The 22,776-nt window shown below is 60.7% G+C and overlaps 1 protein-coding gene across 1 annotated transcript; it reads left to right on the plus strand.

Moving 5' to 3' along the window:
* The first annotated feature begins 2,830 nt into the window (after positions 1-2,830).
* On the plus strand, positions 2,831-21,731 carry NRTN (neurturin). The gene is made up of 3 exons (XM_055129546.1): positions 2,831-3,170; positions 16,529-17,119; positions 21,179-21,731. Exons 2-3 carry the CDS (start codon positions 16,951-16,953, stop codon positions 21,607-21,609), a joined length of 600 nt encoding a protein of 199 aa, XP_054985521.1. The 5' UTR covers positions 2,831-3,170; positions 16,529-16,950; the 3' UTR covers positions 21,610-21,731.
* Positions 21,732-22,776: the final 1,045 nt, after the last annotated feature.

Below are 22,776 nucleotides of genomic sequence, written 5' to 3' on the forward strand. Positions count from 1 at the left end.
ACTCAGGAATTATCCCTGGTGGTGCTCAGGGGACCCTATGGGATGCTGGGAATCGAACCCGGGTCGGCCATGCAAGGCAAACACCCTACCCGCTATGGTATTGCTCCAGCCCCTAGTCTTTTCTTTTTTTGGATCACACCCGGCAATACTCAGGGGTTACTCCTGGTTCTGCACTCCGAAATTTGCTCCTGGTGGGCTCAGGGAACTGGGGATCAAACGGGGGTCAGCCTCATGCAAGATATACACTCTACCCATTGTACTATCTGTCTGGCCCCCTTTAGCTCCCTTTAAAAATTATTTATTATTTATTATTTTGGTTTTCATGGCAGGGCCTGGCTGGCTCCCTGTAGCGTATTCGATATGCCAAATACAGTAACAATGATGGGTCTCATTCCCCTGACCCTAAAAGAGCCTCCAATGCTGCACCGTTGGGAAGGACGAGTAAAGAGAGGCTGCTAAAATCTCAGGGCTAGAACGAATGGAGACGTTACTGGTGCCCGCTCGAGCAAATCGATGAACAACTGGATGACAGTGATACAGTGATTTTGGTTTTGGAGGAGTTACAGCTGGCTCTGCGCTCAGGAATCACTCCTGGCAGTGCTCGGGGGACCTTTATAGAGTGCCGGGAATAGAACGCAGGTGAGTACATCCAAGGCTTTCTCTGCTGTGTTATGTCTCCCGCCCTGTCCCTCCGCCTTGACGCGCGCTCATGGCATAACCCCCCTCCCCATTCACCGTGCACCCACTCACATTCCCAAGAACGCCCCCACGGGGCTCGTAGGACTGTGGGCGAGGCCGCGGCAATGCCCCTTGGAACTGGGTCCCCCACGGGAAGCCGTCCAGGGCCCTGAGGAGGCGTCTACTGGGTGTGTGCATGTACCCAAACAAATCCCCAGGCTGGCTGCGCTCGAAGGAATGCAGACGACCAGGGTCTGAGGGAGGAGGCCCTACGAAATCAGGCGGAGGGAAGAACCAGACCACCCAACCCCAGGAATGCTCTGCAAGAGGACAGCTGGGAAAGGGATGCTGAGGGGAGTCGGGCCCTGGGAACTAAACCGGCGTGGGCGTGGCCAGATAACCACGCCCTTCATTCAAGCCCCGCCCCTCGCTCGCCCGCGAGGCCGCGGCTGGGCGCCAGGGGGCGCTTTGGGAACGCAGAGCCGTCGAGCCCCGGGTCCGGTGGGTTCCCGGCCGAGGCGGGCAGAGGCTTTTGCAGCCCAGAAGGGCGCGGTCTCCCCAGCCAGGGGCTGAGAATTGACCCTGGGTCCACTTTGAAGGAAAGTGGATGGGGGCACTGTGAATAGTGGGGTATCGTCTTCTGTTGGGGTTTTCTGGGGGGTGGTATTTGGGGTTTTCGGTCGGGGGGGGCTACATCCCGCGGTGCTCAGGGCTGACTCCCGGTTGGGCAGCCTGGGATCACTCCTGGTGGTGCTCCGGGGACCCCATCGAGGACCCAACCTGGCCCAGTGCAAGGCAAGCGCCCTCCCCACTGAACTATCGCTCCGCCAGCACCACCCCCACTCCTTAATTTGTTAGAGGGTCTCTTGCTGTCTTAGGGGAAAATCTAGGATCTTTGTTCTTTGCTGTTTTGTTTGTCTCTTGGTTTTCCGGAGGGCTATTATTCGTTTTTATTATTTTTTTCCTTGTTTTGGAGATGGCCACTGCCAGCATTGCTCAGGGGTTTCTCCTGATTCTGTACTCAGGAATCACCCGTGGTGGGGTCCCCGGAACTCTATGGGACCCCAGGGTTGTGTGCAAGGCGAGCGCCCTCCCAGCTGTGCTACGGGGCCCCGGAGGGGAGGCATGGTTTAGATTTCTGGAAAGTGAACCTGGAGGGGGCGGGGAGCACCCCCATCCCTCTTTGAGGTGGAACTGGGACATTCCCGATGCTCACCAACCGTCGGGGGGTCCCAACCTGCTTTTCATTGTATTTAAAAATTATTTTTTAAAACACTGAATCACCTTGAGATACATAGTTACAAAGTTGTTGGCTGGGTTTCATCATGCAGTGTTCCAACACCCGCCCCTCCACCAGTGTACATTTCCCACCGCCCATGTTCCCAATTTCCCTCCCGCCACTCCCTTTCCAACGTGCTCCTTAGTCCTGGGGAGGGAGGTGATCTTGGTCCCCTGGGGGATGCGTCGTCGGGGCCGCTGGGGCGGCGGGGGGGGGTTGGGGGGAACCAGCCGGGAGGTGCAGATCTGCAGATTCCCTTGGGATTGTTCTTTTATGGTTCCTTTTTCCAGCCACACGCGGCGGTGCTCAGGGCTGACTCCTGACTTTGCGCTCAGGAATCTCTCCTGGTGGTGCCCAGGGGACCCTACGGGGTGCCGGGGATGGAGCCCGGGTCGCCCCCGGTGCCAGGCAAGCGCCCTCCGCTGGGCTGTCGCTCCGTTCCTCTCCCTGGGGGCCCTCTTGGCGTGCGGATTTCCGGGCCGCGGGGTTCTCGGGATGGAGTGGGGGGGGGGCGAGCTCTCGCAAGGAGACCAGGTTCTCCGTGGAGGGTGTGGGGGACGCAGGAGAGCTGGAACCCGCGCTCCTGGAGTCAGCCCCCTTCCCCCCCAGCTTTGCAGCTCCTACCCCACGCAGGGATGCTGTTGGGGAGGGGTCGTCTGGGAGCACCCCCCCCGGGAGCCCCGGGGAGATGGCCGTCTAGGGAGGCTGGGTTAGGGCACGGGCCACCCGTGCCACCTGCGCGCCTCCCGGGGCCCCCCTCGGGCAGGGGCGGGCCGGGGGGCGGCGCCGGGCCGGGAAACCCGAACCCCCGCCCCCCGGGCCCGCCCCCGGCCCCGCCCTCGGCCCCGCGCCCCGGCCAGGCGTCCGCGGCGGGAGAGCGCGCGGTGCCGCCGCTGTGAGCAGCCCCGCGTCCCTGCGGCCGCCGCCCCGGAGACCCCCGCGCCCCGCGCCTCGCGTGCCCGCGGCCGTCCAGGGCCCCCCGCAGCCGCTGCCCCCGGGATGGCCGCTGCCCGCGGCTGAGCCAGCCCCGGGAGTGGGGGGGCCCCCATGGGCCGGTCCGCGCCGCGCCCCCCCCGCGGCCGCCCTCTCCGGCCCGGGCCCCCCCGGGCCCAGGCGGCCCAGATGGTGGGCGCGGCGGTCGGGGTCCGGGCTGGGGCCGGCGCGGGCTGCAGGCACGGCCGGGACTGAACGGGGTCGTCGGGCACCCCAGCAGGTAAGCCAGGGCGGGGTGGGGGGGCGGTCTGAGAAGTTGCGGGGGGTGGCCCAGCCCCAGAAACCAGAGTGGACAAGGGGCGCAACCGGACAGGAGTCTTTTTAATTTTTTTTTTTGCGGGAGGGGGGGCTTGTTTCCAAAAACGGAATTCAGAAGATCCGGGCTTGGGGTGTGCGGGGGAACCAGGCCGTAGCCGGCGGCGCCCGGGTGGGGTCTGCGATCTTTGATGGGACAGTGGTGGGGCGGGGGGTCCGGGTTCGACGGGGCGGGCGCGCCGCCGCTGCCCGGGATCGCCTCCGTGTGCGCCTGGAAGACGGGGCGGAAAGAGGGGGCGGCCGGCACCCCCTCCCCAGCCGCTAGGAGAGGGAGACCTGGCGGGGGCCGGTGTCCGAGGGGTCGCGGGGGGCATCGGGGGCCGGCAGAGTCCGCGCGGGCCGCAGCGCGTTGGCGCTGCCGGCTCGGCCCAGCTGCGCGCAGAAGTAAACATCTGTCACCGGCGCGTTCCAGCCGCGTTCCCTGCGCGCCGCCCGCCCGGGGACACCGTGTCCTCCGGTGAGAGCCGGGCTCCGGGCTGCTGTAGTCGCCTTTTCGGCCACCAGAGGGCGCGACGCCCCCTTTTTGGGGGGTGGGGAGAGGTGGGGGGCGCCCTTTCAGCGCAAAGACTCATCCGCGCTGACTTCCACCCCTCTCCCCCGTCCCAAGCCCCCCAATCCATCTCTTTCTCGGGCTCAGGGCAGACAGTGCGGCCGGGGAGGTGGGGGGAGTCGGGGGTCGGCCGACCCTCCCTGGCCTCGGTGACCCCGCATCTCACCCTTTCATTCTGTAGGCTCGGCCTTGCCTTGCGAGACTGCCCCCTCCCGAAAAAATAAACCCCCCAGAACCAGATGCAGGGAGCGGGGCCCGGGAGGAGCCGGGGAGGGGAGGGGTGCAACAAACACCCCCACTGCTGCCGCCCTGTCCTTGTCCCCTGGACCACGACCCTCTTTGTCTTCCCCGGCTTCAGGCTGAGAAAGCCCGGAGGGGCGACTGGCTAGTAGAGGAAACTACTAAAGGCCAGTTTCTCCCGCCAGCGCCCCCCTCCCAACCTCTTTCCCCGAGGGGGGGTGTGGCTTTGGACACCCCTTCCCCACCCCCTTCCAGGGCTTCTGAGCCGCTGTGGGGCTTCACAGACCTGCCCCGTGACCCCCAAGAGTTCACTGGATCAATAGTTCAAGTGCAGTACATCTTGAACTGGCACAAAATCTACGCCTAGGGGTGCCAGGAAGAAAACCAAGTCGCTCCTCCCTCCACCGTCTTCAGCTGGGTGCAGCGTCTACATCAGCCATCCCCACACACACACACTCCATCAGTGCCTGTCCCTCAGACTTTCAGGCCTCAGGGGGCAGGAGAAGGAAGCAGTTTGCAGCCAGACCCAAGGACACAAACAAAAGATTGTTTCAGCGAAGGTTCGTCAGAAGCAGCCGCACGGCAGGGCGCCCCTGCAGTATGGCCCATCCTGCACAGTCAGGATATTTCAGGGGACCCAGGCTTGCTGCAAGCCCAGGCTGGTGTTCCATGTCCTCCTTCAGGAGAGGAGGGGGCGGGAAAAATTTCCCAGAGGAGGGGCATTGGGGCTGGGGTTGTGAAGGATGCATAGGAGTTTTCCAAGAGTGACGAGCAAGGGCATCTGTGGAGGGTGGGGTGGGGTGGGGAGGCACATGTCATGCAAAGAGATGGACATAATCATTAATTTGAGCAAACCCAAGGCACCAAGGCATGCCTGGGAGGGTCAGGCTGAAGATCTGTATGAGAAGAAATGAGTGGGGACATTTCCCAGGGCATCATGGGAAGGGATAGAAAGAAACACAGAGGAGAGAGATGAAGGCGTCTCTGGACTCTGACCCATTTTGCTGCAGACCTGGAGGGGTGGTGCCCAGGCAGGGATTTGTGTCCTGGACCCCCAGAGTCCAGGGGCTCAGGGGCACAGAGTATCGGTGCCCACAGCTGGGACCGAGCGAGGGACAGGTAGAAGCTTCTCACTCTGCAGCCGAGAAAGCAGAGGCGGGTGGACCAAAGGGATCTTTCCTTCTTTCCTTTCTGGTTTTTGGGCCACACCCAGCCCTGCTGAGGGATTCCTCCTGGTGGTGCTCGGGGCATCCCTACACTGTGTGGGGGATCGAGCCCAGGTCAGCGACGAACAAGACGAACATCTTCCATCTGCTACTCTGGCTTCAAATGGACCTTTCTGGGCTGGAGCGATAGCACAGCGGGGTAGGGCGTTTGCCTTGCACGTGGCTGACCTGGGTTCGATCCCCAGCATCCCATACAGCCCCTCGAGCACTGCAGGAGTAATTTCTGAGTGCAGAGCCAGGAGTCACCCCTGAGCATCGCCGGGTGTGACCCAAAAAGCAAAAAAAGTAAAACAAAGGGACCTTTATTTCTTTGGGGCTAGTAGAGGGGCCCACCCAGCAGGGCTTCTCCTGGCTCTGCACTCAGGAATTACTCCTGAGGTTGCTTAGAGGACCCTGTGGGATACAGGGATAGAACTGGGTCGGCTGTGTGCAAGACAAACGCCCTCCCTGCTGTGCTATCGCTCTGGCCCAGTGGGACTTTTTCTTTTCTTTTTTTCTTTTTGGGTCACACCCGGCAATGCACAGGGGTCACTCCTGGCTCATGCACTCAGGAATTACTCCTGGCAGTGCTCGGGGGACCATATAGGATGCTGGGATTCGAACCCGGATCGGCCGCGTGCAAGGCAAACTCCCTACCCGTTGTGCTATCACTCCAGCCCACAGTGGGACTTTTTCTTAAGGTTGCCTGGATGGTGAATTGTTATGCCCGAGCTGTGGGGCCGGAACCAAAGGCTCCCCGGTCACCCGGTCACCCGGTCTCCCTCCCGGCACATTCTGGAAACGGGGCCACAGGGCAAGGGAACTGCCTTCACAGATGGGACAGTGGCAGGGCTGGGGAGATCTGCCCTCCAAGTCTGAGTGAAATCAGCTTTTAGGCTGGCCCTGGAAGAAATTTGCTGGGGGTGGGGGTGAGACTCTCTGAGGATGGGAAAGGGTCGCCCTTACCACTTGGGGAAACTGAGGCCCAGAGAGCGGGCAGCCGCTCTGCAGCCAGGCCTCGTGGTGAAATCTGAACCCGGGAGAAAGACAAAAAAAAAGCCGCTCAGATGTTCTCGGGTTCCCAGAAAACCCCAGGTTGGGGGTTTGAGCCGTGGCCTGAGGGGGCCGGGCCTCAGTTTTCCTGTCCGTCAGACACCCATTCAGGGTGGCTCTGCTCCTGGCTGCTGCTCGAGCATCGTCCCTGGTGTCAGCACCCGCAGGGCCCCACGCCTGCTGTTCCGCCGCGCCAAGTCTCACTGGACTCATTGGTCATTTTTTTTTTTGGCAGAGGGAGGGACACACCCAGCGGTGCTTGGGACTGACTCCTGGCTCTGTGCTCCGGGATGACTCCTGACTCTGTGCTCAGGGATCACTCTTGGCTGGGCTCGGGGGACCCTAGGGGGTGCCAGGGATCGAACCCGGGTCAGCTGCGTGTGTGCCCTGCATCCAATGCTGGTGACCTTGGACCTGTTTCAGCCCTGGCCTGTCCAGAAACTTGGTCACGACAGTTCCCCATGCCCCGACGCTCTTCCCAGATCTCTGGCCCAGATGCCGCAGCCTCCATGAGGGCTGATAGGAGCCTCGGCCGCCATCCCTGGCACCACCTGGTCCCCCAGCCCTGCTGGAGGAGGCCCAGAGAGCACTCAAAAGGCTCTCTTCTGGGCTTTGCATGCAGAAGGTGGTCCCCTGAGCACTCCTGGGGAGTAAACTCTCCCCCAGCACTAGGCCAGGAGTCGCCAGTGACCAGAAACAAAAAACAAAATCCACCCAAATCAACAAATGTTGCCTCCTCCTTCAAGAAGCCCTCCTTGATTTCCCACCTCCAAACTCTGCCCTCATCTTAGTTATTTTTTATTGCCTTGTCAGCTTGTGACTGTATTTACTTCTTTTTTCTTTCTCTTTCTCCCTTTCTTTCTCTCTCTCTTTTCTTTTTCTTTCTTTCTCTTTCTTCCTCTCTCTTTACTTTCTCTTTCTTCCTTTCTCTACTTTCTTTCTCTCTTTACTTTTTCTTTCTTTTTTTCTTTTTTTCTCTGCTTTTTCTTTCTTTCTTTTTCTCTCTTTACTTTCTCTTTCTCTCTCTCTCTTTCTTTCTTTCTTTCTTTCTTTCTTTCTTTCTTTCTTTCTTTCTTTCTTTCTTTCTTTCTTTCTTTCTTTCTTTCTTTCTGTCTTGCTTTCTTGCTTTCTTGCTTTCTTGCTTTCTTCCTCCCTGACTGCAGGGGAAGTAGTGAAGGGAGGGATCTGCTGCCACTCAAGTTCAATTCCCGGCCCAGCACACAGTAGGTACTTTGTGTCTTGGCTGAGTTCCTGTATGGGGACAATGGACCATTTTTGGATAGGGCGAGGTTAGACCCACTGGCAGTGCTCAGGGGCTACTACGCACCTCCCCCACCGCAGAATGTACTACTGGTGGGGCTTCGGAGACCCTTGGGGTACTAGGAACCAAGCCCACGTTGGTCATGTGCAAAGCAAATGCCCTCCCCACTGTCCTATCTCTTAGGCCCCTGCCTTTGTTTTTGTTTTGTTTTGTTTTTGCTTTCTGGGTCACCTTCGGCGATGCTCAGGGGTTCTTCCTGGCTCCACACTCACGATCACTCCTGGTGGTGTTCTGGAGCCCTGTGGGGTGTCGGGGATCGAACCTGGGACAGCCGCATGCAAGGCAAACACCCTCCCCTCTGCGCTTGTTTTTCATGCCACGGCTCAAACCCAGGGCTTCCTCTCCTCTGAGTCTCTGCCCTCCATCTCTCCCCTCATCGCTGTCTCAATTCTTGTGGCCTTGAAGAGGCTGGGGGTGTCTGAGCTCGGAGATCCAAAGCCTGTAGCGTCAGACCTGGGTTCAAACCCAACTTCATCCTTTTTCCTTTTTGTTTTCTTTTGGATTCTCCCTCTCCATCCCCAGCGGTGCTCAGGGCTGACTCCAGGCTCTGCCCTCGGGAATCACTCCTGGCGGTTATTGGGGAACCCTACGCGATGCCAGAGATTGAACCCTCGTTGACTGTGTACAAGGCAAGAGCCCTCCCAGCTGTGCTACGGCTCTGACCCCCTGCACCATTTTTCTTGTGTGACTCGAAGCAATGCCATGTCACCAAGCCTCAGTTTCCCCGTGTGAACACAGGGCGGATAGTAGGAACCACATTTTGGTGATGGGGGAAGACTGTAGGGAGATAAAACATAAACGGGTGGGAAAAAACAGCCGGTGCGTGGGTAAAATAAATGGCAGAGACAGCATTGCGGGTGTTGGTGTTGTTGCGGGAGAAAGGACATAGGATCTGGTGATCAGGAAGGTGGGGCAGTGGGGCCGGATAGCCCAGTGGGTAGGGCACATGCCTTGCATACAACCAACCTGGGTTTCAATTCCCCAGTACCCTGTAGGGTTCCTAGAGCCCCACCAGGAGTGATTCCTGAGCACTGAGTCAGCCCTGAGCACAGTTAGGTGTGGCCCCCAAACAAAAAAAATTTCTGGCCAGAGGCCGGAGCGATAGTACAGCAAGGCAGGCGTTTGCCTCGCATGCTGCCGACCTAGGTTTGCTCTCCTGCGCTTCATAGGGTGCCCAAGCCCACCAGAAGTGATTGCTGAGTGCAGAACCAGGAGAAAGCCCTGAGCACTGCTGGGTGTGGCCCCAAATCAAACAAATAAAAGTGTGTGTGGTGGGGGAGGGGGGAGGGGGAGTGAGCAGAGATGTAGCACAGGTGTAGGTCCCTGAGAACAGCCCCTGCAGTGTGACAGGGGAGAAGGCCTGGGGGAGGGGAGGAGGTAGAAGCATATGTAAGAAAGGGTTTTGGAGCTGGGGCTTTGTGGGATGAATAGGAGACTGCCTGACCACCTGGCACGCTAGCCTGCTATTTAGATTCTGCCCCTTAAAAACAGTCCCACTTCTTTGGACCGTAATTTCCCCATCTACCACAGGGGGGATGTCTATAGCTCATCCCTGTGAGGACATCCCTGTCTTTGAACGGTGCCAGTCAAGTTTCCTACTGCCGGCGCGTTGCTTGTGCTCGAAGGAGGCACGAGGCCATCCCCAGGCCGCTCAGAGCCGCGCTCCCCGCCGTCCACCTCCCAGCTCTGCTTTGGCAAAGGCAGACTCCAGCGAGTCCGGGAGGGGGTTGAGAGATCAAGGCAGCTTCTGTGGGGGCGGGGGGCGTGTGCTGGGGTGGAGGCGCTAGGGCCTCCCTCCCTGCTAGGAGGGTCCATGGGGGGCATCCGCGACCACACCCCGCCTCGCATCCGCCCCCCACGCGGGCCCCCCAGCCCCTGCAGACGCCCTGGCGGAACCAGCTGTGTCCTCCAGATGTTCCTGCTTTCCCCCCAGATGTGCTGCCCGCCTCCCTTGTCCCCGCTGTGGGGTGGGGCCCCCCGAGGGGCGGGGGTGCAGACGTCTTTTTGTGGGGTGCGGAATTCGGTTTGGGTTTTGGCAGAACCACCGGGGCTAGCCTGGAAGCAAGCCCAAATTCTGTGGCCTCCGGCCCCGCCCCCCGCCCCGCCCCGCCTCGCCCGCACCGGGGCCTCAGTTTCTCCACCGGAGGCACCTGGAAGAGGACATCTGGAGGGAGAGAGGTGGACAGGGCAGCGCATCCCCCGCCAGCTGTGCCGGGAAGCAGAGGCAGAGGCAGAAACGGCTGAACGCCCACTGTGACCCCAGCCACACTCGCCTCTGCAGGTGCGCGTGCGCGGGGTGGGGGCGCGGGGACAGCTCTGCCGCAGCTTCTCCTGTGGCCGTCACTGTCCTCCCAACCCCCCCACTTGCTCACTCTGCCTTGGTTCTGGGGAGCCCCTTTCACACCCTTTTCTTTCACCCTTTTTTCCCCCCACAGGGCGGTGGGGTTTGGGCCACATGCCACAATGCTCAGGGCTGACTCCTCGTTCTGTGCTCAGTGTCACTCCTGGCGAGGTCCAGGGGATCCTCCGGGATGCTGGCAATCGAACCAAGGTTTGTCGTGTGCCAGGCGAGCGCCCTCCCCGCTGTCCTATTGCTCCAGCCCCATTTAAAATTGTTTTTTTCCTTTTTTTTTTTTTATTGAATCTCCGTGCATTACAGAACTACAAAGTTATTCATGGTTGAGTTTCAGGCAGACAGTGTGCCAACGCCCTCCGTCCACCAGCACCCCGGCTGTCCCTCTACCCTCTTTATGGCTGACGCATTTTTAATCTTCTCTCCTTTGTGTGTGTGTGTGTGTGTGTGTGTGTGTGTGTGTGTGTTGGGTCCCCACCCAGTGATGCTCGGGGCTGGCTCCTGGATCTGCACTCAGGGATCACTCCTGGTGGTGCTCAGGGGACCCTATGGGGTACCGGGGATCAAACGGGGTTGGCTCCGTTGCAAGGCAAATGCCTTCCCTGCTGTGCTATTGCTCCGGCCCCACATTCCCCCCCCCCACTTGAGGGGGTTTGCAATCTTGTGCACAGGAGGGTCTCCTGCACATGCCTCCTTCCCTCCTGTTAGCTCCTGTCTGGCTCTCAGCGCTGGAGTGGCCCCTCCTACCCCCCACTCTCCATCCAGGGTGGCTTTCCCCTAACCAGTGCTCATGGTCTTCGTTTCTGTTGCCTTGGTGCTTTAGTTATTCAGACTCTTTTCTTTTCTTTCTTTCTTTTTTTTTGCCTTTTGGGTCACACCTGGCGATGCACAGGGGTCACTTCTGGCTCTGCTCTCAGGAATTACTCCTGGCGATGCTCAGGGGACCCTATGGGATGCTGGGAATTGAACTCGGGTCGGCCACGTGCAAGGCAAACGCCCTACCCGCTGAGCTATCGCTCTAGCCCCTCAGGCCCCTTTCTGAGAATGGGGAAAACCAAGGGGCGCGTCCAGAGGCAGGTAGAGATGACAAAGTTGGGGCCCCCAAGGGCCAGCAGCCCCCCACGACACCTGCAGCTAACTCAGCCTCTGTCAACTGAGTGATCGCAGGAACACAGCGGAGAGGGTACTGGCCTGGCATGTGTCTGACCCAGGTTCGATCCCTGGCATTCTGTGGGGTTCCCCGAGCACCACCAGGAGGGATCCCTGAGTGCAGAGCCAGGCATCAACCCTGAGCATCGCTGGGTGTGCCTCCTGCCCCACCGCCAAAAAAAAAAAAAAAATGAAAAAAGAAAAACCCAAAGGGCCTGGAGGGACACAGCTGGCCTGTTCAGAAACCCCCAGTCCAGTAAAGACAGATGCCATCCTAGTCACCAGGCCCAGCAAGACAGACCTTTATCTGTGGGCGGGGCATAGAGTCTTCTCGGAGGAGGGGCTATGAGCGTTAGGGTTTTGAAGGATGTGTAGGAGTTAGCTGGGTGAGGTGAAATCTCAGTTCCAAGCCTGCCACAGACCAGAAGAGATGGAGGAATGGGGAGCGGCTGCCTATTCCCCTTCCTCTCCCTAGCAGGGACCTCCCACAGACCCTTGACCCCGGCAACAGGTAAGCTTGGCAGGTGTCCCCAGGGAGGCTCTGGGGAAGGTGGAGCATCAGGGCGGTACCCAGGTCATGAGCAGCCTTTCCTGGCATTGCAAATGAGCCTCCCAGAAACATCCTACACACCCTCACCCTGGTTGCCCCGCGGATCCTTGGAAGAACCCTCCAGGCTGTGTGACGTTGGCCAACTCACTCGCCCTCTCTGAGCCTTAATTTCCCTCCCTCTGTCCCCAGCCCCGGGGAGACCTTGATTCTCCTGCGTCCTGCTTCCAGCCATGTAGACTGGGGCAGTCCCCGAGGCAAGGGGTTTCTGCTGCCTTGGGGGCGCGGGGTTCTGGGGGTTCTGCAGAGCCTAAGCGTTTCCCTTGCTGAATTCTGTGCGCCAGCGGGATTCTCTCCCAGCTTTGATCTGACTTACGTATTGGTTTGGGGGTCACACTTGGCGGCACTCAGGGCTGACTCCTGGCTCTGTGCTCAGGGGACCCTGTGGGATGCTGAGGCTTGAACCCAGGTTGGCCGCGCGCCAACCCCCAGTGCCCTCCCCGCTGTCCTATGGCTCCGGCTTCTGCCCCTTCTGCACCCACCCTCTCCCACCAGAGTCTCGGCGCCCCGCGCCCTTGGCATGACCCCAAGGTGCTGGATGCAGGGAAGCAGGTGACTGCGCCCGCGGGCCTCTGTGCCCCCAGGGGAGCGCGCAGGTGCCACCAGCGGGGGACGCTACGCGGGGACACCGCCTTGGGGAGGAGTGTAACTGCGTGCGTGTCGGGTAGCTGAGTGTGCAGCGTTGGGACGAATGAGCAGGCACCCGGGGGTGAACGTCATGCGTGGGGAGAGAGGGGTGCGTGTGTGAAGGGGATTTGTCTGTGGCCTGCCCCTCGGTGCCTCACTGGGCCGGGTCCGAGCCCCCCCCCCCCGCGCGCATGCGTGTGCGTGGAGGCGGGTGCGCGGGAAGAGAGCGCGCGCCCCCGGGAGTGTGCCAGAGGGGGAGCCCCCCAGCGCGCTGTGCCGGAGCTCACCTCCCTTGTCTGAGGGCACCCCCGCCCCGGCAGGCGTCCTGGTGGCGCACCCCTGGCCCTCTGCCACGCCCGCGTCTGCCCCCCCCCCCCCCATACACATACACACTCCCGGCCAGGTCCGTGCCAGAGACAAACCAGTTGGGTGACCCCCATACAGAAAGGGCCTTTGTTCACGCGGGCTTATCAGCCGCGCCTGCAAGGCCCCTCCATGCACGCTCGGCCCCACATCCCAGCTCCGGGGGGTCTGGGGCCCCAAGGCCACCGGAGTCCCTGTGCCTCGTCCACCCTCTCGGTGGGGGTCCCCTCTCCCAGGAAACAGTCACAGTAGGGTACTGGGATCTGGTACTAAGCAAACAGGGAAACTAAGGCACGCCAGGCCAAGTCATGGGGTGGGGGATTCCAGAGAAGGCCTTGCCTACCTGAGGTTTTGGGGGTGCCCTGGAAGGGTCCCACTCCCGGGTGCGGCTCTTCCAGAGTTCAAGGGCATAGTTCTGTGACTTTTAGCAGGCCAGCCTTCACAGCTGTGGGACCCCATGTGTGAAAGTGGACAGGGCGGGGGTGGGGTGAGGGCGTCGGGGCCAGAGCGATAGGAGGACATTTGCCTTGCATGCAGCCGACCCGGGTTCGATCCTCAGCACCCCATAGGGTCCCCCCCCAAACACTATCAGGAGTGATCCCTGTGTGCAGAGCCCGGAGTGTCCCCTGAGCATCACCGGGTGTGGTCCCCTCTAATTAAAGTGAAGCAGGGGAAGAACGTGTGCTTGGGCACTGGCCAGATGCAATGGGCAGTCAGAATGAAATGTTCTCCGGGACAGGCTGACCTCTCCCCTCACCTCATCCCCACCTTCCCTTCCTCTCTCCCTCCCCTCCTGCCACTGCTCCAGCCCCACCACTCCCCCACCTGCCCCAGGTCCTTTGCATGTGCTAAACCCGCTACCTGGGCCACCACCCCCAGATTATCCTGTGGTCTTTGTCTCTTGTGGGGGGGTGGTCTTAGCTTGTGCATTGCCTCCTCTAGGTGACCTCGCTGTAAATTGGAGAGAGAGAGAGAGAGAGAGAGAGAGAGAGAGAGAGAACAGCGGGTCTGTGTGCTACACCCCACAGTGCCTACTCTTGGCTCTGTCTGAGCTCAGGGATCACTCCTGATGCTTCCCGAGGACCCTCGCTGGCGGTGATGGGGTTGGACCTAGTGCCAGCCGCGTGCCAGACAAGCACCATGGCCCCTGCACGATCTCTCGACCAGAGTCTGAAGTCATTTCCCTTCAAGTGTTTGCATATTATCTGTCTCTCCCCCTGATCTGGCGGGGTGCTCCTTGATCCCTGAGGGCGTCTTCGAGTCATGGCACATTCTAGACTCTGAGTAAAAAAAACAGCGGAATGAAGACCGGGGAGTAGGACAGCCGTGAGGGCTCACGCCTGACAGACGCTGCAGTTCGACTCCCGGCACGGCATCCCCTGAGCGTCTCTGAGTATTGCCCTGCCCGAGACCTCCCGAGCACTGCCGGGGAGGCCTGAGTGATCCCCAGCGCTGCTGAGAACCAAGTAGCACCCCAGACTCCAGCCCTTACAGGGAGCCACCAGCCCGGTTAGCTGAGAATTGCCGGTGGAGCACCAGGATTTCCTGAGCACTGCATGTGGAGCACTGCTTTCCCCACAGTGCCAGAGGATTGCATTGATGGGTCTATGGGAGGAAGAAAATTAAGTGACGGGAGGGCAGAGAGAGAGAGCGGGGAGGGTACTCGCCTTGCATGCTGCTGACCCATGTTTGATCCCAGGCACCCCAGAAGGTCTCAGGAGCACGGCCAGGAGTGATCCCTGAGCATGGAGCCCTGAGCATTGCTGAGTGTGCCCTGCCATGAAATGGTGACAGTTGGAATTTCTGGGTTTCATACTCAGGATAGCCTATGATTAGTCAGTTTTGTATGTGTTCAGTTGGGGGGAGTCGTTTGGGTTATTCTGGGGGGGTCTTGGGCCACTCTCAGCAGTGACTGACTCCTGGCTCTGCACTCAGTGGTCACTTCTGGCTGAGCTCAGGGGACCCTGTGAGGTCAAATGCAAGGCAAGTGTCCTCCCCACTGTACTATCGCTCCTGCCCAACAGTCAAGTCAGAGAACAAGGCGGAGGGGCTACGGAGAGGAGCGGGGGTGGGCGGCTAGCTATGGTCGCTGAAATCCTGCTCCCCCACCCCTACTCCCACCCCTAAGACTGAATCAGTCTTAGAATACCTTCTTTGGGTCTGGAGTGATAGCACAGCAGGGAGGGCATTTGACTTGCATGCGGCAGACCCGGGTTCGATTCCCAGAATCCCATATGGTCTCCTGAATACCGCCAGGTCTAATTCCTGAGTGCACAGCCAGGAGTAACCCTGGTGCATCGCTGGGTGTGACCCAAAAAGAAAAAAAAAACCTTCTTTTAGTTCCTTTGTTCACGCCTTCATCTGACAGTTGTCGAGTGAGCACTGGAGCTGGAGTCACTCTCCCAATTAGGCCACCTCAGAGGCCGCAGTGTTTGGGGAGTCCATTCCCTGGACTCACCACCGCTGCCCAAGCAAGTGCCCGCAATAGCAGCATTGCCTGTCCACCAATAGGGCAATGCCACCCCAGTTGCCATTCCTCTGTGTGTGTGTGTGTGTGTGTGTGTGTGTGTGTGTGTGTGTGTGTGTGTGTAGTGTCATGGAACCCGTTTCAGTGTTTGGTCCTGTGGACCCCAGTACCTCAGAGTTTTGTGACTTGCTCTCCCCAGCTCTAAAACGTTGCTGGGGTGGGAGGGGTGGGGGGGGCATAGCACAGCGGGGAGGGCGTTTGCCTTGCAAACGCGGCTGACCTGGGTTCGATCCCCAGCATCCCATGTGGTGCCCTGAGCACCGCCAGGAGTAATTCCTGAGTGCAGAGCCAGGAGTAACCCCTGAGCATCGCCGGGTGTGACCCAAAAAGGAAATAGATAGATAGATAGATATAGATTGTGGGGAGGGGGCAGTGGAATCTCACGGGCTCAGCAAGCGGGTCTTGTACACAGCAGGCGCTTAATAAATGCCCCTGTCCCTCGTTATTACTCTGATAGCTGTGGATTTTATTTTGTCCCCCTATGACGTCCGTGGGGGCACAAGGAAGGGGAAGAGTGGTCCCCCCCCACACCAAACCCCCCTCCGCAAAGCTTCGCCACCCAAGGACCAGGTCCATGTAAATGAGATGCAAACCGCATGCAAATAAGCGGCTCCCACTGCGCGCGGCGGAGGCGCACGGAGGCCCCGTGGTCCGGGCACTGACCGGCGTCCAGCCCGGCGCTCAGCGCTCCGTGTAAATGTTTACACCGGGCCGGCCGCCAGGCCCCGCGCGGGCCGACACCCGGCGGCCCCGGGAATGTAAACCCGGCTGGGGGCCGCCCAGTGGCGCGGAGCGGCCGCGTTGGGGTGGAGGGGTGACGGCGCAGGGCGTCATCGGGGCCTTCAGGGCGGGGGTGGGGTGGGGGAACCCTCTTGGCATTGGGGGTGGGGTGGGGGGAGGAAAGCCTCAGCGGGCGCCCCTGGATTGGGGGGCGGGGAGGCAGTCCGGGAAAGCTTCCTGGAGGAGGCGTCAGACGGAAAGGCAGATGGGAGTGGGGGAGGAAAAAATTTTGTGGGTGGACAAACTGCATGTGTCCATGGGTCCAAGACAGCGTTGGCCAGGCGCTGCCCACTTCGTCCGCATTGTCTTGTTTGGAGGTGAAAGTCAGACTTCTTGGGGGGGTGTGGAGGAAGTCATTCCTAAGGGCGGCCATTGGCCCGGAGCAAATCCAAGGGTTCCCGCCTCCCAGCCCCGGCTCTCCTGGCCACCCTTGAGCCACGCTGCCCCCTGCTGGAACGGCCTAACCGCCTCTCCTCTTTCTCCCCCAGCCCCGTCCAGACCGCCGTGGCCAAGCTTGCTTCGACCTCAGTCCCTTTGCACTGGCCGCCCCACTCCCCTCGGGAAGACGCTTCTCTCCTCTGCCTGACCGACTGCCTTTCTTCAAGCCCCACCTGCCCCCCCCACCCCATGCTCAGGAAAGCGCTCTGGGACCCCCAGATGGGGCTGCTTTCCTGTCCCCCCCGGCCCAGCGCCCGCTCCCAACTGGTCAGCCTTTGGCACGGTCTTCTTCGCCGGCTCCTTGGTGAATTATGTCTCCGTCCAAACTGATCCTTGAGGAGTGGTTCCAAACGCTGGGGGCTCGGCTGCGTCCCCCGTGCCTGGCCCAGCACCCTTCTGCCCGTTTGTTGCCTGGTGGACCCCCGAGGGCCGCGGGGCACGTGGCTGACCATCGCGCACCCACAGGCCCAGGATGCATCGTTGGAAGGCGGCGGCCGTGGCGTCGGTGCTGTGCAGCTCCGTGCTGTCCCTCTGGATGTGCCGAGACGGCCTTTTCCTCGGCCACCGCCTGGGCCCTGCGCTGGCACCCCTGCGCCGGCCGCCCCGCACCCTGGACGCCCGCATCGCCCGCCTGGCCCAGTGTAAGCCCTGCCCCGCCTTGGGTCAATCCCCTCCCCAACATCCGGACTGGCCATCGCGGTGGAATTTCGGGTGGGAGGAGGGGGAGGGGGAGGCTTTTCTTAGCTGGGGTGCGGGGAGGTCACAAAAGTCCCCCCCACACACACCCCCCTGCCGAGCCTGGCAGAGGTGGCCGGGTGGGTTGAGCGCTGGGGAGCGGGGTCCCGCGCAGCTAAGCTGTCAGGAAGAATTAGTGTCGCGCTCTGCGGGGTCAGGGGGCCAGATGGAGATTAGACGTGGGCCCAGGGCCCGGGGCGGGGTCCTGCCACACAGCGAGGGGGGGGAGGCGGGGGGCTGGGGGGAAAGGCTCAGAGCGAGACACCGGGGAGGGGGGCGGCCCGGGACAGGTCCCGGGAAAGCTAAAGCCTCGGAACCCGGGCGGGCCGCAGAGACGGGCCGAGAAACAGATGGAGAGATAAAAGGGTGAAACCCAAGTGGGAGAGAGAGGGAAGGTGCTGCGGAGGCGACTTTTCCACGCCCCCCAGGGGCGCGGCCACCCCGCACCCCAGCCCTGGCGGCCGCCGTGTGGGGCCCCCCGTGGGCGCGCAGCCGGGGTGCAGGCGCGGGCGGGGCGCGTGCCGGGCGTCCGCGGAACCCCGGGGCCCCGTCCAGGCCTGCGTGCAGGCTGGCGCCCGCCCTGCCGGCCCGCACAGTTCTCTCTTCTTGTCTTCACAATGAACAAGGGCGGCCCGGGGCTCCGTTTCCGTGGTCCCCCCTCCTCGCACGGCCGCAAGCAGCAAAGCCAGTCCCAGGACGTTGGGGCGCCCCACCAGCATGCTCCAGGGTCCCGGGGCGCAAAAGCACAAATGGTGGAATGTCGGGCACCAGGAAAGGTCTGGCCGGGGCGGCCTGCCCAGCCCTACTCCGGGAAGGGAGTGTCCCTGGAACCCCGCACGCCCCCGCCCCCAAAAGCCCGGAGAGGAACACTGGACGGTGGCTATGCGTATGGGGGAAACTGCATCGCTTTTGTCCTCTATGAAAACGTCTGCGAGGCGAAAACATCATTCGCTTTTTTTAAAACTTATTTTTAAATTATTTTTTAACAGACAGACAAACTTTGCTGACTACGTTTCAGTCATACAATGTGGGAGAACCCATCCCTCCACCAGGGCCCCTTCTCCACCACCAGTGTTCCCGGTACCCCTCCCGCCACCCCCACTTCTCCCATTCGCTTTTATTTTTCCCTTTTTGTTTGGAGGGGGGGTGTCACAGCCGGCGATGCTCAGGGGTTACTCCTGGCTCTGAACTCAGGAATCACTCCTGGTGGTGCTCAGGGGACCCTATGGGATGTTGGGAATCAAACCCGGGTGGGCCGCATGCAAGGCTATCGCTCCAGCACTTTTTTTCCCTCTTTAAAATTACTTTTATTCACCATTTTTATGGAGGCCCGGGGATTTAAAGCTCCCTTAATCGCCTTTTTCATGTGCCCTCGTTCCAACACCGCGCCCGTCGGGGGGAGGGCTCTCTGCTTTCTGCTCTCCCCCCGCGTCCCAGGACCCCCCCAACCACCCCAACGCTATTTTTTTTCTTGTTTTTGCGTTGGCTCTGGGGCCACACCCAGAGGTGCTCGAGGCTTATTCCTGGCTCTGCTCTCGGAGATTATTCCTGGCAAGACACAGGGTGCCGGGCACGGAACCCGGGTCAGCGCATTCCAACAAACACCTGCCTGCTACATTAGCCTCTGGCCTCCATTTTTTTTTTTTTGGGGAGGGGAGGGAAGGCTTTGGGGCCACACCCAGCGATGCCCAGGGGTTCCCTCCCGGCTTTGCACTCAGGAATTACTCCTGGCAGTGCTGGTGTGTGTGGGGGGAACCCTCTGGGAAGCCGGGGATCAAACCCAGGTCGGCTGCGTGCAGGGTAATCCACGCCTACCTACTCTGGACCATTGCTCTGGCTCGAAACTGTTTATTTTATTTAGTTAGTTAGTTTTGACAGCCAGGTGCGCGTGCCTCGCGGGGAGCAGGAGCCCAAGGCAGGATTTCCTCTCCTACCTGCCCCCAGCCTGTCCCGGGTGGGGTACCCTGTGCCTCCCCCGCTTGCCCCGTTGCTAAGGAGCAGGGCAGGGCCGGGCAGCTTAGGAAATCAATTGAGGCTCTGGAGGAAGGGGTGTGTGTGGGGGGGAAGGGGTGCGCGCACAAGCAGCCTGAGGTCTGGACCTGCGCCAAATTGGGGTGCTCGGCGGGGGCGGGAGGAAGAATCCCGCTTAGGCCTGTTGGCGCCTCCTCTCTGCCACCTGCTAATGCGGTGCCCTGGGGCGAGCTTGTGGCCTTTTTGGGTGCCCAGTTTCCTGCCTTGTAATACGGGGGTGGCCCTGGCACTAGCGGGAAACCCCACCCAGGCCTCAGGGGTCGGCAGTTCCTCTGCATCGGAAACGTCCGAGCGGCGCGCCCCCCTCCCCCCTCCCCCCGCCCCAGCCCCGCCTGCCCAGGTGGGCGTCCCTTGCCCACTGCCCCAGGCCTCCTGGCAGAGGGCACGAGGGTTGGGGGGGCACCCGAAGAATCTCACCATCGCGGCACCGATGCTTCTGTGCAGGGAAACCAGAGGCCGCCTAGAAGTCTTTGAATATGGGGGGGGGCGGGAGGAACCCTCTGGGGGACGGCCCCCAAAGTGTGAGCGACAGCAAGAGTAGCGATTCCTGATGGGCTCCGAGAGAGTGAGGTGGTGTCTGGGACTGGATGAGGCTGGGGGCCTCAAAGGGAGTCCCCTCTTCCTTTCCCTCAGGGGATGGCATCAGTGGGTGTAGCAATAGCACAGCGGGGAGGGCGTTTGCCTTGCACGCAGCAGACCCGGGTTGGATCCCCGGTATCCCATTGGGTCCCCCGAGCACTGCCGGGAGTAATTCCTGAGTGTAGAGCCAGGAGGAATGCCTGAGTATTGCTGGGTGTGACCCAAAAAGACAGAGAGAGAGAGAGAGAGAGAGAGAGAGAGAGAGAGAGAGAGAGAGAGATGGGGAGAGAGACAGGGTCAGCTCAGTTCAAAGGAGAACCCAGCCCTGCCCCGGAGAAGACCACAGAGGTGAACTCTGTTAACTCACCTCAAAGCTGTCCAGGCTGGATAGCAGCCCCGAGCCCCGAAAGGCCAGGGGCAGAGCAGCCCATCAAAGGGCGGTATTGCATCTCCCCTCACCCCCACAGAGCCTGGACCCGCGCATGAGATGACATGAGGTCCAGGGCTGGAGCTGGGAGGGTTGTCTGCCTTGCGTGTGGCCCACTGGGGTTCGATCCCCAGCATCCCATAGGGCCTGCTGAGCACTGCCAGGAGTGATCCCCGAGTGCCGAGTCAGGAAGAACCCCTGAGCACTGCCAGGTGTAGCCCAAAATAATTTAAAATAAAAAGAAGTGGGGCTGGAGCGATAGCACAGCGGGTAGGGCGTTTGCCTTGCACGCGGCCAACCCGGGTTCGAATCCCAGCATCCCATATGGTCCCCTGAGCACCGCCAGGGGTAATTCCTGAGTGCAGAGCCAGGAGTAACCCCTGTGCATCGCCAGGTGTGACCCAAAAAGCAAAAAAAAAAAAAAAATAATAAATAAATAAATAAATAAATAAAATAAAATAAAAAGAAGTTTTGGGCCGGAGTGGTAGTACAGCGGGTAGGGAGTTTGCCTTACATGCAGCCAGTCTGGGTTGGATCCCCTGCATCCCGTTGGATCCCCTAGCACAGAGCCAGGAGTAACCTCTGAGTATCACTGGGTGTGGTTCATATTTTTTTTAAAGGAGGAGGGGCCTGGTAGGGAATTTGCCTTGCACGCGGCCAATCGGGACTTGATCCCAGGCATCCCTTGGGGTCCCCTGAGCACTTCCAGGAGTGATCCCTGAGCGCGGAGCCAGGAATAATCTCTGAGCACTGCTGGGTGTGGCCCCAAAACCAAAAAGGAAAAAAAAAGGATCGAGGAGTGGCAGACGCCCCGTCCATCAAGGCTAGGGAAACACAGGCAAAGAGGAGGCGGGTGTGTGCGTGGGACGCACTGGCCCCCCCACCCCTTATTATTTATCATTTATCATTTATTCGCCTCCTGTTGCAGATCGCGCGCTGCTGCAGGGCGCCCCGGACGCCGTGGAGCTACGCGAGCTGACGCCCTGGGCCGCGCGCCCGTCGGGGCCGCGCCGTCGGGCGGGGGGGCCGCGGCGACGGCGCGCGCGCGCACGTGCGGGCGCGCGGCCGTGCGGGCTGCGCGAGCTCGAGGTGCGCGTGAGCGAGCTGGGCCTGGGCTACGCGTCGGAGGAGACGGTGCTGTTCCGCTACTGCGCAGGTGCGTGCGAGGCGGCCGCGCGCCTCTACGACCTGGGCCTGCGGCGCCTGCGCCAGCGGCGGCGCGTGCGCGGGCGCGAGCGGGTGCGCGCGCAGCCCTGCTGCCGCCCGACGGCCTACGAGGACGACGTGTCCTTCCTGGACGTGCACAGCCGCTATCACACGGTGCGCCAGCTGTCGGCGCGCGAGTGCGCCTGCGTGTGACGTGTGACGTTACCTCACCGGGACCCCTGACGGCGCCCCCCGACGTCCACCCACCCCCCTCACCGACGGCGCCCCCCGACGGACTGTCCTTGTGCACGACACATAAAGTGTGCAAAATCCGGCTCCAGCTTTTCATTCTGCCGCTGTGCACTGCACACCGGGGTTGAGACCCCTGGGGGGTGTCTGGAGCAGAGATGCACCTTTGGGTTAAGGAGGGGGAAGAACCCCTTCATTTAGGGGTCCGAGGGATAGGACAGATGGGAGGGCGCTTGCTCTATACCAACCAACGTAGGTTGCATCCCTGGCATCCCATCGGGGTGTCCTGGAGCAGCACCTGGATCTCCCTGAGCATCGCAGGGTGTGATGGGAACAAATGAACCCGAAGACCCCGTTTATTCAGGGGCCCGCGTAATAGAGCAGTGGGGAGGGCGTTTGCCTCGCACGTGGCCAACTCAGGATGGATCTCCGGCATCCCAGAGGGTCCCCCCGGGTACCGCCAGGAGTGATTCCTGAGTGCAGAGCCAGGAGGAACCCCTGAGCATTGCAGATAGGACCCAAAAACTAAATACAATAAATGAGGTTTTTTGTTTGTTTGCTTTGGGGACAGACCCAGCGATGCTCAGGGGTGTTGCTTAGCTCAGAACTCAGGGATCAGTCCTGGTGGTGCTTCAGGGGACCCTATGGGATGTCAGGGATCGATTCCTGGTGGGACACGTGCAAAGCAAGCGCCCTCCCAGCGGCACTATCTCTCCCAGCCCTTATCTTGTTTATTAAGGAAGGGTGGAAGGGAAATAGATGCAAAGAAGTATCTGGGAAGGAAAGTGGGGAAAGGGAGCAATAGCACAGCAGGGAGGGCATTTTCCTTGCACCCGGCCAACCCTGGTACAACCCTTGACATCCCATCGGGTCCCCTGAGCCTGCCAGGAAGTGACCCCTGAGCACAGAGTCGGGAGTCAACCCTGAGCACATCTGGGGGTGCCCCCCCTCCAAAATTAAAGGAAAGTGGGAGTGTCTGAATGATAGTCCAGCCTGGAGGGCATTTGCCTTGCAGATGCTGACAGGGGTTTAGTTCCCTGTACCCCTTAAGGCCCCCAGAACGCAGCCAGGAGTGATCCCTGAGCACAGAGCCAGGAGTCAGCCCTGAACACAGCTCCTAAAAAAGGAAAG

This window comes from Sorex araneus, chromosome 2 (genome assembly GCF_027595985.1).
Source record: "Sorex araneus isolate mSorAra2 chromosome 2, mSorAra2.pri, whole genome shotgun sequence".
Taxonomy (NCBI): Eukaryota; Metazoa; Chordata; class Mammalia; order Eulipotyphla; family Soricidae; genus Sorex; species Sorex araneus.